The following is a 15,418-nucleotide window of genomic DNA, read 5'->3' on the forward strand; positions in this document are numbered from 1 at the left end:
TCCCTGCTGAGTACTTTAATGTTGGAAATATTATTTTATGCTTCCTAGTATTACCCCGCCCGTTTTGTTTTATCTTTCACTTTTACACCAGTAATCTGCTACTGTGTTGAACGAATTCATCCCCTCACTCGAATTTATTCCACAGTTGGAGTATTTCTAATGCAATGTACACTGAGGTGACAAAGGTCATGGGATACCTGGAAATATCGTGTCGGACCACCTTTTGCCCGGCATAGCACAGCAGCTCGGCGTAGCATGGACTCAGCGTAGCATGGACTCCCACCAGAAATACTGATCTATAGCCATCCATAATTGCGAAAATCATTCGCTCGAATTGTCAAGAACGTCCTTCAAACCGATCGCCAACGACTGTAGCCTGGTGACATGGCGCAGTTTCATCCATAAAAATTGCATCGTTGTTCGGGAACGTGAAGTCCATAAATGGCTGAAAATGGTGTCCAAGTAGCCGAAGATTATTGTTCTCAGTCAATGATCGCTTAGTTGGGCCAGAGGACCCAGTCCACTCCATGTAAACACAGTCCACGCCATGAAGGACCCAGCACCAGCTTGCATAGTGCCTTTTGACAATTTGGGCCCGTGGTTTGGGGGGTCTGTACCACACTCGAACCCTACCTTCAGCTCTTAGCAAATGAAGCCGGGACTCATCTGATCAGGGCACGGTTTTATAATCGTCTAGGATCCAACCGATATGATTAGGAGCCCATGAGGGGCGCTGCAGGCGATGTCGTGATGTTAGCAAAAGCACTCGCGTCGGTCTGTCTGCTACCATAGCCGATTAATGCCAAATGTCACCGCACTGTCCTAACAGATACGTTCGTCCTACGTCCAACATTTCTGCTGTTATGTCACGCAGTGTTGCTTGTCTGTTAGCACTGACAACTGTACACAAACTCCGCTGCTCTCGGTCGTTAAGTGAATGCCGTCGGTCACTGCGTTGCCCGTGGTGACAGGCAATGCGTGAAATTTGGGCACACTTTTTACACTGTGAATCTCGGAATATTGAATTCCCTAATGATTTCCCTAATGAACTGTCCCATGCGTCAGGCTCAAACTATAATTCCGCTTTCTAAGTCTATTAATTCCCGTCGTGCGGCCGTAATCACATCGGAAACCTTTTCATGTGAATCACCTGAGTACAAATGACAGCTCCATCAATATACTGCCCTTTTATAGCTTACGTACGCGATACTACCGCCATCTGTATACGTGCTTATCGTTATCCAATGACTTTGTCATCTCAGTATATACTTTTATGCTGTTGCGAGAGTTTTCATTTCATATTTTTACAGTTTTACAAAATACACCTGAATTGCATAAAACGGATTTTGATACACTTGTAATGGGCCTATACAGTACACACACACACACACACACACACACACACACCAGAATAGCTCGAAAAATAAGCTTCACACGGGAAAATGTGTACAATCCAAAGTTGATTATTTTCGAAGGGGACATCTGCTGGTGCTAAAATTAGCCCGCCACCCGAGCTCCCTGGTGGTGGGGAGGGAGGCAACTTTAAAATTTGAAATGGGAACTCCCATTTTTTATTGCAGAATCATATTCTACGTACGAAACTACGTACATTTTTTCTTCAGCATTTGTTTCGATTCTTGGTAGTTGGCGCTGTAATTTAAGAAAATCCATGTTCTCATTTTTGCGTGGAAAATGGTTACGGACAAATAAAAAATACTTATTTAGTTCGCAAATTTTGATTCACTAAAACTAGAACTCTCCCTCTCTCCCCGTAGGGTGGGGTTTAAGAGAAAGGAGTTAGAATTTTACAAATGTTGACCCAAATACTGTATCAAATTTTTTCGCAATCAAATTTTTCCGCAGATTCGGACAAGTTTCGTTTGTTTCGTGGTGATGAGGCCACACAACTTTTGATTGTCAAACAAATCGTCTGACTAGCTAACTGACTAACCATACATCCTACTTACTAATGAGTGAACTCATTTTTTATTTATCCATAAACATTTTCCACGCAAAACTGAGAACATGGATTTTCTTGAATTACAGCACCAACTACCAAGAATCAAGAGAAATCCCGGAATGAGATTTTCACTCTGCAGCGGAGTGTGCGCTGATATGAACTTCCTGGCAGATTAAAACTGTGTGCCGGACCGTTGAAAGGTGGCTACACTGAGCCACTGCGCCAGAGATTGCGCCAAAGAGTACTATTAAGCCGCCTCCACAGTGCCTGTTAAGAACTCGTAGTAGTCAGTGCTTGTCCAGAGCTCGTAGTAGTGAGTGCCTGTTAAGAACTCGTAGAAGTGTGTGCGTGGGCAGAGCTCGTTGTAGTCAGTTCGTGCCGAGATGTGCTAGTGGGCACTGCTTGTCGTGAAGTCGGAGTGAGATGTGGTACTAAGGAGTGTTTGTTCCATGTTTTATGCAGTTATTTGATGGGAGAGATAGCAGATGTTATTCTAATGGAAATACTGTAACGATCAGAGTGCATTTCGTCAATATATATGAAGGTAAAATATTGCGTGTTTTTTCATTAATTCCATGTTTTAAATAATGAGTCATTACAGGTTCAGTCAACAAAGCATCTGGCGTGTGTTCTTGTATTAGAGTTTAATTCTGGTTTCCTTACGCAATTGTAGTACTTGTAATTTTCTTTTATCACGTCAGTATAATTGGTATTTAAAAATTCTTGTCTTGTTGAAGAAGAACCGTGCCAGATGTACGTTGAGTCACACTCCCACATACAGAACAGTTATACTTGTGCTTTGGTTTAGTAGGTTTTATAGTTGCTGGGGACTTAATTAATTAACTGTGTTTACGAAAATTTTCTTACATTGTTTGTTGCAGTCAGATTGCGTAATAATACTAGTCAGGGCCAACCGTTTACGAGACACAGCGTAATCGGACATAACAGCTACTAAAAAACTAAAAAAATATTTTCAATCATTTTATATTTAATGAAGCCCCCATGCACCGTCACACAGTTTTAATCTGCCAGGAAGTTTCATCAAAACAAAATATGCTTAAGACAAAATTATGTAGCTTTTTATGTAGAATCTGATTCTGCAATAAAAACGGGGGTTCCCATTTGAAATTTTAAAATTGCCTTCTGCCCCACCTCCACGGGGCTGGGGTGGTGGGCTAATTTTAGCACCAGCAGATGTCCCCGTCGAAAATAATCAACTTTGGATTCTACACATTTTTTCGTGAGAAGCTTATTTTTCGAATTATTCTGGTTTGTCAACCTATAGTTTACACCCTGTGTATTGGTGTCATATGTGATATGTATATTCTACAACACTGCTTACTTACTAAGCCTCTTAGCGTTATTCGTTTCACCCTCGTTCTATTGCCACAATTTTATGTCGGTTGTATTCTGTACTTGTATGCTATCATTTATGATGTCTAAGAAAATATTGTTTTACTCGCACTTAATTACCGATGGTCCTGCTCGGCACAACCATATACTTTAATGTGGCTTTCAGTTTTCTTTTCATGAATTCAAAAACGCTTAGTTTTATACTAAAGACATTGAGTTGTGGCACTACGTATGTCACTTATTACAATTGCAATGAATATGCATTTTAGAAATATTCATGTTCTGTTTATGTATTACGTCCGGAAATTTGAACAATTTGTTTTCCTTGCCGCTGCTTATGTGAGACACCGTATCGAATATATCAGTATGGTATGCTCTCCAATTTTCCATGTTAGTATACAACGAAAGATATATTTCAACTTGTATATCAAAAGCACTGTAAGATCCTTCTCTGTACACTCTTTACAGAGACTTGCAATTTTTGCCGTGTACAACACACGATAGAGTAGCATGGAGATCTGCATCAAACCAATCTTCGGACTGAAGACCACCACAACGCCAACTTGTTTACATATGGCAGTACCATGAACAGCTATGTATGGATGTGATATGTGGCGATGCATGTCGAGGATTGTCCTCTCGCTGGCACCTAGCAATCACCATCATCCCATGCATATTATATTTTAGACCACACACCTTTACGACTGTGGTACGCATGGCACTTGATGGGGATAATGTGTACACATTTGGTATGGTAATCACTGCGGTGGTGGAAACACTACATCCATACAGTTTTATAGGATTTATATTGCAACTTTTATCTAATCTGATGCGTAGCTATGAGTTTAGATGCACTTGAGAATGAGCAGCGCTTGAAACTAGCAGCGCTTAACAAAATAATTTTAAAATACAGTCTTGTCGGGCGATGTCTTCCTTTAGACAAATTAAGAGGAAGGTGAAGTAAAGCTGTGACCACAGCTCGTGGCTCGATAGCTGCTCAGGGAAGACGCAAGAAACATCACAGAAAATACCTACCGAACTTTCCAATCCTTAGATTTAAGGTTGTCGATTTATATCAATTCAGACTGCAAGATTTAAAGATATGCGCCGGCCGAAGTGGCCGTGCGGTTAAAGGCGCTGCAGTCTGGAACCGCAAGACCGCGACGGTCGCAGGTTCGAATCCTGCCTCGGGCATGGATGTTTGTGATATCCTTAGGTTAGTTAGGTTTAACTAGTTCTAAGTTCTAGGGGACTAATGACCTCAGCAGTTGAGTCCCATAGTGCTCAGAGCCATTTGAACCATTTTAAAGATATGCCTTCATATGATACATACAAACAAGTTACAAAGGAGAGGAGACGTTAAGGCAATTCTCAACTTTCTGTCAACTATTATTCCAACGTACTCCTAAGTATCTTATGGCAATCCAATATTTTCACGCAGACTGGTGACAAGTTAGAAACAATCTCCAAGTGAAGAGCTGTCCCATGTATATTAGAGCTGTTTTATTGAATGTCATTACTCTTGCTACAAATGTAAAATTAAACTAATCTTTTCAGTTTGACTTAAAACGTTATCTAAGAAAACGAATATCATATGGAATTGGAAAAAATTAACTGTCATCACTGCCATAAACCAGGAAAATGTCGACCAAATTTTGAGGCCAGGTTGCAGATGTTTCCCGGACGCTAACCAAAAGCATCTGCCTGGCTTATTCATTATTTGACATTTTATCTCATCACACTGATGGACATTGGCATACAGGAATTTACTGACATTTTGCCATTGCAACGCTGCAGCCTCAAAAGTCATCTGGAAGCCAGATTTTAACAGTTAGCTCATAATAACCTGTTGCCACTCTCCAGTAACGTAATCACCAGATGGAAAACAATTTTTTCTGTCGCTTACCACTTCTTATGATTACCTATACAAATACACTCATGCTCATAAATTAGGGATAATGTTGATACAAGGTGAAACAACGCTCTGGTGGTCGGTTTGCGGGTTTAAATCACCTCGGGGTATGACCATGCGATGCGTTTGACCTTGCGGTTGTCGCACGGTGGTGCTGGTAGCAGACCACATACGCAGAGGTGTGTTGGTGCATGTCAGAGTAAGGTGCAGCGAGTAAGTGTGCAGACGTTTGAGACGTGTTAATGGTGACTGTGTGTTGAAAATGGCTCAAAGAAAATATATTGATGACATATGAGGGTAGAATACTAAGGCGACTGGAGGCTGGTGAAACACAGCAGCTCGTAGCACAGGCACTCTGTGTTCCAAAAAGTGTAATCTCGAGATTATGGCAACGATTCCAGCAGACAGGAAACGTATCCAGGCGCTACAGTGAGGGACGTCCACAGTGTATAACACCACAAGAATATCGATATCTCACCATCAGTGCCCGCAGACGGCCACGGTGTACTGCGGGTAGCTTTGCTCGGGACCACACCGCAGCCACTGGAACAATTGTCTCCAAACACACAGTCTACAGACGACTGATAAGACATGGTTTATTCGCCCAGAGACCTGAAAGGTGCATTCCATTTACCCCTAGTCACAGGAGAGCCCGTAAAGCCTGGTGTCAAGAACACAGTACATGGTCATTGAAACAGTGGTCCCAGGTTATGTTCAAGGACGAGTCCAGATATAGTCTGAACAGTGATTCTCTCCGGGTTTTCATCTGGCGTGAACCAGGAACCAGATACCAACCCCTTAATCTCGTTGAAAGTGATCTGTATGGAGGTCGTGGTTTGATGGTTTGGGGTGGGATTATGATTGGTGCACGTACACCCCTGCATGTCTTTGACAGAGGAACTGTAACAGGTCAGGTGTACTGGGACGCCACTTTGCACCAGTATGTCCGCCTTTTCAGGGGTGCAGTGGGTCCCACCTTCCTCCTGATGGATGATAACGCACGGCTCCACCGAGCCGCCATCGTGGAGGAGTACTTTGAAACAGAAGACATCAAGCGAATGGAGTGGCCTGCCTGTTCTCCAGACCTAAACCTCATCGAGTACATCTGGGAATCTCTCGGTCGACGTATCGCTGCACGTCTTAAAACCCCTACGACACTTCAGGAGCTCTGACAGGCACTGGTGCAAGAATGGGAGGCTATACCCCAGCAGCTGCTCGGCCACCTGATCCAGAGTATGCCAACCCGTTGTGGGGCCTGTGTACGTGTGCATGGTAATCATATCCCATATTGATGTCGGGGTACATGCGCAGGAAACAGTGGTGTTTTGTGGAACATGTGTTTCGGGATGATTTTCTCAACTTATCACGCATACCGTGGACTCACAGATCTGTGTCGTGTGTGTTCCCTATGTGGCTATGCTATTAGCGCCAGTTTTGTGTAGTGCCACGTTGTGTGGCACCACATTCTGCAATTATCTTTAATTTATGAGCGTGGGTGTAGATATCCTTTTCACTTATTACCTTGTGAATTACAGAGAAAAACACCTGATCTGGAACACCTTGTATATAATTTGTAAATTTGCTTCTCGTAGTTCGACGTATGGCTAGAAATGTTTGTAAGTTTCTTTACCGGTTGGTGGAAGTATCACTGGAACTCTTATGATTTCCCAGTTGTCAGGGAGGTCCTTCTCCACTTCAGATATCACTAATGTGATGTTGTGGCCTCTGTTGGAAAGCTCTGCGATGAGTGGCCTCAGAGCAAACCAGTGACTTCTGGCTGGGAGCGGGAAGAAAACCAACAGGTTGGCTGCGTCAACATGGCTGGCAAGTGAGGCACACACAGAGACCACCACCAGGATTCGAAGCCAGCGGTTTTTCATCTGCAACAAAACATGTGCATTTTCAGATGTAATTACATTAGTAATATTTCATAAACACAATAATGAGACGGGTAGAAAAAAGTTGTACGATACTGAAAGCACTTACGTTTACCCATACAAAAGTTACGTGACTAATTGGTAAAAACAATCATTAATTTTTCTGCATATAAGTGATGCTCTGTGGTCCTTGCTTTAGCGTGTTAGACAATTAGTCACCTGATTCCGAAATCAGGCTCCGCCGTCGCTCCCATTTAGAATGTATGTCATGCCTATGGTGAACAATGACTCACCCTCATTCAGGCAGTGTTGTTAAACCAGGGTAGAGAATCAGTCAGCAGTTCAAGGCCCCACATCGCCCTACGGATGGGAAAACGGACTGAGCGTATAAAATGCAATGGGAACTACGGATTCAACGACGCAAAACGAGCATCCTCATGGCATGCGGTATTCTGATATTATTAAGTTGACCTTAGTTCTAAAGGATAAACTACTTCACCATTTGTATCTCTGAAAGGTGAGTGCCTAGACAGGTGTCATTAGGATTAGATGCGGTACGGGTGAAAGTTATTTTAATAAATAAAAGAAATTCTGGATTGTCTCTCTCTGAATGTGTAGTCTCTTTATGAACGGAAGCTGTTGCATTTCCAAAAAAATCCATACACAGAAAAGAAATACGTGCATAAGTTAACCGCACATTTACAGTTAACAACTAAATCGGTCGGTATGCGAGAATAAGAAACAAATCCGACTGCGAGAATGCAAATGAAGAAAACGTGTGTGAACTCCTAAGGGACCAAACTGCTGCGGTCATCGGTCCCTAGACTTAGACACTACTTTAACTTTTTCTTAAGAACAACACACACACCCATGCCAGAGGGAGGACTCGAACCTCCGGGGGGAGTGGCCACGCAATACGTGACATGGCGCCTCTAACCACGCGTCCATTCCGCGCGGCGAATGTAAATGAAATATGCTCTGTCTGATCCAACATCGAGTGTTAAAAAGACATAAATTTGAACTTAAATGAAAATAGTTAAAATCAAAGCTGTTAATTGACCCTGTGAAACTGAAAATCCGTATCCGTTCCATTTGGCTTGCCTGTGTGGTAATGGAAAAAGCCGTGCAACTGCTCTCGCAGAAAAAGAAGAAAAAGTGCGTCTCAGTTTTTGAGCTGCTACTACCTACAGAGAATCGGGGTATTGCATAAGTACACGTAACGCAAACGCGGTTTTCAAAAAATTTACCTCTCCTAAAAAAGAAAGTTATTCAGGTAATGGGAGCTACATAATGACGTAGGATAACATGAGTCACTCTCTAGACAAAAATTCTTCTCAAGGAACTGTATTTAAGAAATTCAACTCTAAATATTTCTTGACACTATTCCATCTATAAATTTTCAGCGTTGAAGACATAGCAAGCAATAAAAAAATATTCCATTACAAATTAAATTATGTAAGATCAACACTGGAGAAATACAAAGGGCATTCAAAAAGTTTTGCACAGTCGTTTCTGATTTGTTTATTTTTTGCAGGAGGAGATTGAAATTTTTTGTGAGGATACTTGGAACATTTAGCTATAAGGTGGTGTATAAAAGTATTTTCTTTTATTTACAGGTGAACAACAATGGACCGTGAAATAGATATCAGGTTGCGACAAAGGTCGGTGATAGAGTTCCTCTTCAAGACCGGTGATGAGTCTACCACATCGATTCACAGGAAGTTGCTCCCTGTTTATAGGGAGGACACAGTGGATCGCAGCAGTATCCAGCGGTGGTTGCAGAGGTTTAAAGAAGGTGATTCATTTCTACTGGACAATCCACGACGCGGTAGACCATCGACGGCACTGAGTGATGTGAATAAGGGAACCATTGATCAAATCATCCAAAATGACAGATGTGTGACGACACGACAACTTGCTGAAATGACTCGTTTGTCATTGGGTGGCGTGGTATCACTGGTACAGTCTTTAGAGTACATAAATAACTGTCCATTATAATTATCCGGGCTGTTATGCCGTGGTCGGTTGATGAATTCAGTGGTGATTCCCAACGTTTCTTCTCCGACTGCGGGAGACATCTTCAAGGGGGTCCGTAGCTTGATGGAAGGTCCAACACACACACTGGCTCGCTACTGACTGACAGTGTGTGTGTTGGACCTTCCATCAAGCTACGGACCCCCTTGAAGATGTCTCTCGCAGTCGGAGACGAAACGTTGGGAATCACCACAGAATTCATCAACCGACCACGGCATAACAACCCGGATAATTATAATGGACATGATATTTCCGGCCGTGAAAGTTTACATTTTAGTATCAGAAATAACTGTGCACGTTGCATGCCTAGATTATTGACAAGAGAAATGAAAACGATGAGGAAGAATGTGTGCGAGGGTCTAAAAAAATGCCTCTGAGCACTATGGGACTTAACTTCTGAGGTCATCAGTCCCCCAGCACTTAGAACTACTTAAACCTAACTAACCTAACTACATCACACACATCCATGCCCGAGGCAGGATTCGAACCTGCGACCATAGCGGTCGCGCGGTTCCTGATTGTAGCGCCTAGAACCGCTCGCCCACCCCGGCCGGCTGTGAGAGGGTGTCATGAAGATCGTTACTGAAGAGAGGAAACAGAGTTTTGACGGCGTCATTACCCAGGATGAAACATGGTTGTTTTTGTCCGAACCTGAGTTCCATGCGGCTTTTCGCGGATGATGCTGTAGTATACAGAGAAGTTGCAGCATTAAAAAATTGCAGCAAAATGCAGGAAGATCTGCAGCGGATAGGGACTTGGTGGAGGGAGTGGCAACTGACCCTTTAACATAGACTAATGTAATGTATTGCGAATACATAGAAAGAAGCATCATTTATTGTATGATTATATGATAGCGGAACAAACACTGGTAGCAGATACTTCTGTAAAATACCTGGAAGTATGCGTACGGAACGATTTGAAGTGGAATGATAATATAAAATTAATTGTTGGTAAGGCGGGTGCCAGGTTGAGATTCATTGGGAGAGTCCTTAGAAAATGTAGTCCATCAACAAAGGAGGTGGCTTACAAACCACTCGTTCGACCTATACTTGAGTGTTGCTCATCAGTATGGGATTCGTACCAGGGGGAGGTTACCATGAGAAAAAGATTGAATAATCAACGAAAGGATAACGTTCTACGAGTCGGGGCGTGGAATGTCAGAAGCTGGAACGTGGTAGGGAAACTAGAAAATCTGAAAAGGGAAATGCAAAGGCTCAATCTAGATACAGTAGGGGTCAGTGAAATGAAGTGGAAGGAAGAAAAGGATTTCTGGTCAGATGAGTATCGGGTAATATCAACAGCAGCAGAAAATGGTATAACAGGTGTATGATTCGTTATGAATAGGAAGGTACGACAGAGGGTGTGTTACTGTGAACAGTTCAGTGACCAACACCGACAACGATAGTTCAGGTATACATGCTGACGTCGCAAGCTGAAGATGAACAGATAGAGAAAGTGTATGAGGATATTGAAAGGGTAATGCAGTATGTAAAGGGGGACGAAAATCTAATAGTCATGGGAGACTGGAATGCAGTTGTAGGGGAAGGAGTAGAAGAAAAGGTTACAAGAGAATATGGACTTGGGACAAGGAATGAAAGAGGAGAAAGACTACTTGAGTTCTGTAACAAGTTTCAGCTAGTAATAGCGAATACCCTGTTCAAGAATCACAAGAGGAGGAGGTATACTTGGAAAAGGCCGGGAGATACGGGAAGATTTCAATTAGATTACATCATGGTCAGACAGAGATTCCGAAATCAGATACTAGATTGTAAGGCGTACCCAGGAGCAGATATAGACTCACATCACAATATAGTAGTGATGAAGAGTAGGCTGAAGTTCAAGACATTAGTCAGGAAGAATCAATACGCAAAGAAGTTGGATACGGAAGTACTAAGGAATGACGAGATATGTTTGAAGTTCTCTAACGCTATAGATACAGCAATAAGGAATAGCGCAGTAGGCAGTACAGTTGAAGAGGAATGGACATCTCTAAAAAGGGCCATCACAAAAATTGGGAAGGAAAACATAGGTACAAAGAAGGTAGCTGCGAAGAAACCGTGGGTAACAGAAGAAATACTTCAGTTGAGTGATGAAAGGAGGAAGTACAAACATGTTCCGGAAAAATCAGGAATACAGAAATACAAGTCGCTGAGGAATGAAATAAATAGGAAGTGCAGGGAAGCTAAGACGAAATGGCTGCAGGAAAAATGTATAGACATCGAAAAAGATATGATTGTCGGAAGGACAAACTCAGCGTACAGGAAAGTCAAAACAACCATTGGTGACATTAAAAGCAACGGTGGTAACATTAAGAGTGCAACGGGAATTCCACTGTTAAATGTACAGGAGAGAGCAGATAGGTGGAAAGAATACATTGAAAGCCTCTATGAGGGTGAAGATTTGTCTGATGAGATAGAAGAAGAAACAGGAGTCGATTTAGAAGAGATAGGGGATCCAGTATTAGAATTGGAATTTAAAAGAGCTTTGGAGGACTTACGGTCAAATAAGGCAGAAGGGATAGATAACATTCCATCAGAATTCCTAAAATCATTGGGGGAAGTGGCAACAAAACGACTATTCACGTTGGTGTGTAGAATATATGAGTCTGGCGATATACCATCTGACTTTCGGAAAAGCATCATCCACACAATTCCGAAGACGGCAAGAGCTGACAAGTGCGAGAATTATCGCACAATCAGCTTAACAGCTCATGCATCGAAGCTGCTTACAAGAATAATATACAGAAGAATGGAAAAGAAAATTGAGAATGCGCTAGGGGACGATCAGTTTGGCTTTAGGAAAAGTAAAGGGACGAGAGAGGCAATTCTGACGTTACGGCTAATAATGGAAGCAAGACTAAAGAAAAATCAAGACACCTTCACAGGATTTGTCGATCTGGAAAAAGCGTTCGACAATATAAAATGGTGCAAGCTGTTCGAGATTCTGAAAAAAGTAGGGGTAAGCTATAAGGAGAGACGGGTCATATACAATATGTACAACAACCAAGAGGGAATAATAAGAGTGGACGATCAAGAACGAAGTGCTCGCATTAAGAAGGGTGTAAGACAAGGCTATAGCCTTTCGCCCCTACTCTTCAATCTGTACATCGAGGAAGCAGTGATGGAAATAAAAGAAAGGTTCAAGAGTGGAATTAAAATACAAGGTGAAAGGATATCAATGCTACGATTCACTGATGACATTGCTATCCTGAGTGCAAGTGAAGAAGAATTAAATGATCTGCTGAACGGAATGAACAGTCTAATGAGTACACAGTATGGTCTGAGAGTAAATCGGAGAAAGACGAAGATAATGAGAAGTAGTAGAAATGAGAACAGCGAGAAACTTAACATCAGGATTGATGGTCACGAAGTCAATGAAGTTAAGGAATTCTGCTACCTAGGCAGTAAAATAACCAATTACGGACGGAGCAAGGAGGACACCAAAAGCAGACTCGCTATGGCAAAAAAGGCATTTCTGGTCAAGAGAAGTCTACTAATATCAAATACCGGCCTTAATTTGAGGAAGAAATTTCTGAGGATGTACGTCTGGAGTACAGCATTGTAGGGTAGTGAAACATGGATTGTGGGAAAACCGGAACAGAAGAGAATCGAAGCATTTGAGATGTGGTGCTATAGACGAATGTTGAAAATTAGGTGGACTGATAAGGTAAGGAATGAGGAGGTTCTACGCAGAATCGGAGAGGAAAGGAATATGTGGAAAACACTGATAAGGAGAAGGGACAGGATGATAGGACATCTGCTAAGATATGAGGGAATGACTTCCATGGTACTAGAGGGAGCTGTAGAGGGCAAAAACTGTAGAGGAAGACAGAGATTGGATTACGTCAAGAAAATAATTGAGGACGTAGGTTGCAAGTGCTACTCTGAGATGAAGAGGTTAGCACAGGAAAGGAATTCGTGGTGGGCCGCATCAAACCAGTCAGTAGACTGACGAAAAAAAAAAACAGGTCGGGCTGACGGAGGACATAGAGAAGATCCAAAGGAGAACGGCGCGTTTCATCTCAGGGTTATTCGGTAAGCGTGATAGCGTTACGGAGATGTTTAGCAAATTCAAGTGGCAGACTCTGCATCGCGGTGTAGCTTGCTGTCCAGGTTTCGAGAGGGTCCGTTTCTAGATGAGGTATCGAATATATTGCTTCCCCCTACTTATACCTCCCGAGGAGATCACGAATGTAAAATTAGAGAGATTCGAGCGCGCACGGAGGCTTTCCGGCAGTCGTTCTTCCCGCGAACCATACGCGACTGGACCAGGAAAGGGAGTTAATGACAGTGGCATGTAAAGTGCCCTCCGCCACACACCGTTAGGTGGTTTGCGGAGTATAAATGTTGATGTAGATGTAGATGTAGAAAACTAAATCCATGGAATGGCGTCATCCTGGTTCCACTCGGAAGAAGAACCCATGGCTTTCACGAACAGCAGGCCGAAAGGTCATGGCCTCCTCCTTTTGCGATCAGTCTGGTGTGATTTTCATTGAATTTTTAAACCTGGCTCCACAATTAACCGGGGCCGTGACTGTTTGTCATTGGATAAGCTGCGACGTGCCATCAAGACCCACAGACCACAGCTTCAGGGTCAGCTCATCAGACTACACCATGACAATGCCAAACCCTATACAGCCCTTATGACGCAGGAGAAAATCAGGAAAATGTGTTGGAAAATTGTTCCTTATATTCCATAAAGTCCAGACTTGGTTGCGTCTGATTTTTACCTCTTTACCTGCGCGGTAAAACGTTTGATATTGAGAAAGACCTTATTTCCAGTGTCAAGCGATGGTGTAACAGTCAATCCCCAGAATTTTACAAAAGTGCATTTACATCAAGAACGTTGGGCCAGATGAGTCACAGCTGATGGAGGCTACACTGAGTAGGCTCAATGTATAGCTAAATGTTCCAAGTATGTTCACAAAAAATTTCGTTCTCCTCCTGCAAAAAATAAACAAAATTAGAGACGACTGTGCAAAACTTATTGAACGCCCTTTGTACAAAAATGTAACTCAGCATGGAAATTTGTTCTGGCACAAAAGTCCTCTCACTAATGATTAAATTCTTTTCGCCTTTTCGTTTTTTCATTAACACTAACTGTGACCGACCTTCATAAATTCTTGGTTTGGTTGTGTGTTTTGAACCAAGAATGCCTAACTAAATGCTGCGCCAATAACGTGGACTATGTTCATTCTTTACCTTAAATCCCAACTTCTCAAAATCGTATCTATCTTAGTAAATCCATCTCATTCATTACAAAATGATAATATTCGTTTTGAAATAATAAAATCTTCCTTTAGGTCAATAAAATAAATCTCCAAGAGCACCATGTTCTTTGTCCTTCCTGCACAAGCTCACTGAACTGACATCCCGCTGTTAACTTCGCGGAGCAAAGATCACCTAGCTAATCTCCGGGCAGTGCAGCGTCTCTAATGAGGGTGCACGATCGTAACTAAACAATACAAATATCACATGCGCGTCCGAAGGCATCCAGAAACAATAAAATTACCTGTAAAGTTACATGCACACACCTTCCAAGGGTAACGTTCTTAGTATCAGAACACAGAGAGAAGTAGGAATACAGCTGGCAAATCGGTGAATATGGGAAGACAGGTGAATAGTGAAAAGTTGACTTCGTAGTTATTGTTGAAATGAAATCGGAAGAAATAGAATTATTCTCATCAGATGCTTGGTGGTGAATAACAACATCGGTGAGAAATGAAAAAGTTGTTAGTATAGGCAATGAATAGTATTGGGTTACATGAATTTCTGTGGATGGTCGTGTATTGTCTTTTACATTACCAGCACCTTTCTTAGGTTAGTACATCAATTTTTTCTCTACAATATGCCACAGCCTGTTATCTTACGGGATCAGGTCCTATTGCAACTCATCTGGTAACTGTCTGGTATAACATTAACAAATTAAGTAGTGCATAAGATTTACATCCTAGAAAAGGAAAAAAAAAGTACTTGCTACTGCTCTTTACGGCAGACTAGCGAATCCATCTTCCTACTAGCCTATTACTAGGCATGGTGGTTATCGCTGTGGGATATTCCTACCTCATTCTGTGGCATCTCGTAGTCAGGCCTACTAGATGAATAGCCTGCCAAGGGAGTGCAATTATTATTCGTACATCAGAAATATTTTCATGATTTATGGTACCCACTGCAACTATGCTTGAAATACGAGCCCTAGCGCCTATCAGTTAAGCTATAATTTATTCTCGTCCTTACTTCTTAACGCAACGGAATGGATAATGCATCTTACTAATAGCTTGTG

The 15,418-nt window shown here is 42.2% G+C and overlaps 1 protein-coding gene across 1 annotated transcript in view; it reads right to left on the minus strand.

Moving 5' to 3' along the window:
- The window catches only part of LOC124712147 (UDP-glycosyltransferase UGT4-like), a 46,225-nt gene that overhangs the window by 5,824 nt on the left and 24,983 nt on the right, over window positions 1-15,418 (minus strand). Inside the window, exon 2 of the mRNA XM_047242444.1 lies at window positions 6,856-7,105. Within this exon, the coding sequence (XP_047098400.1) occupies window positions 6,856-7,105 (250 nt within the window). The remainder of the gene's footprint in view (window positions 1-6,855; window positions 7,106-15,418) is intronic.

Source organism: Schistocerca piceifrons, chromosome 8, assembly GCF_021461385.2.
Source record: "Schistocerca piceifrons isolate TAMUIC-IGC-003096 chromosome 8, iqSchPice1.1, whole genome shotgun sequence".
NCBI classification, from domain to species: Eukaryota; Metazoa; Arthropoda; class Insecta; order Orthoptera; family Acrididae; genus Schistocerca; species Schistocerca piceifrons.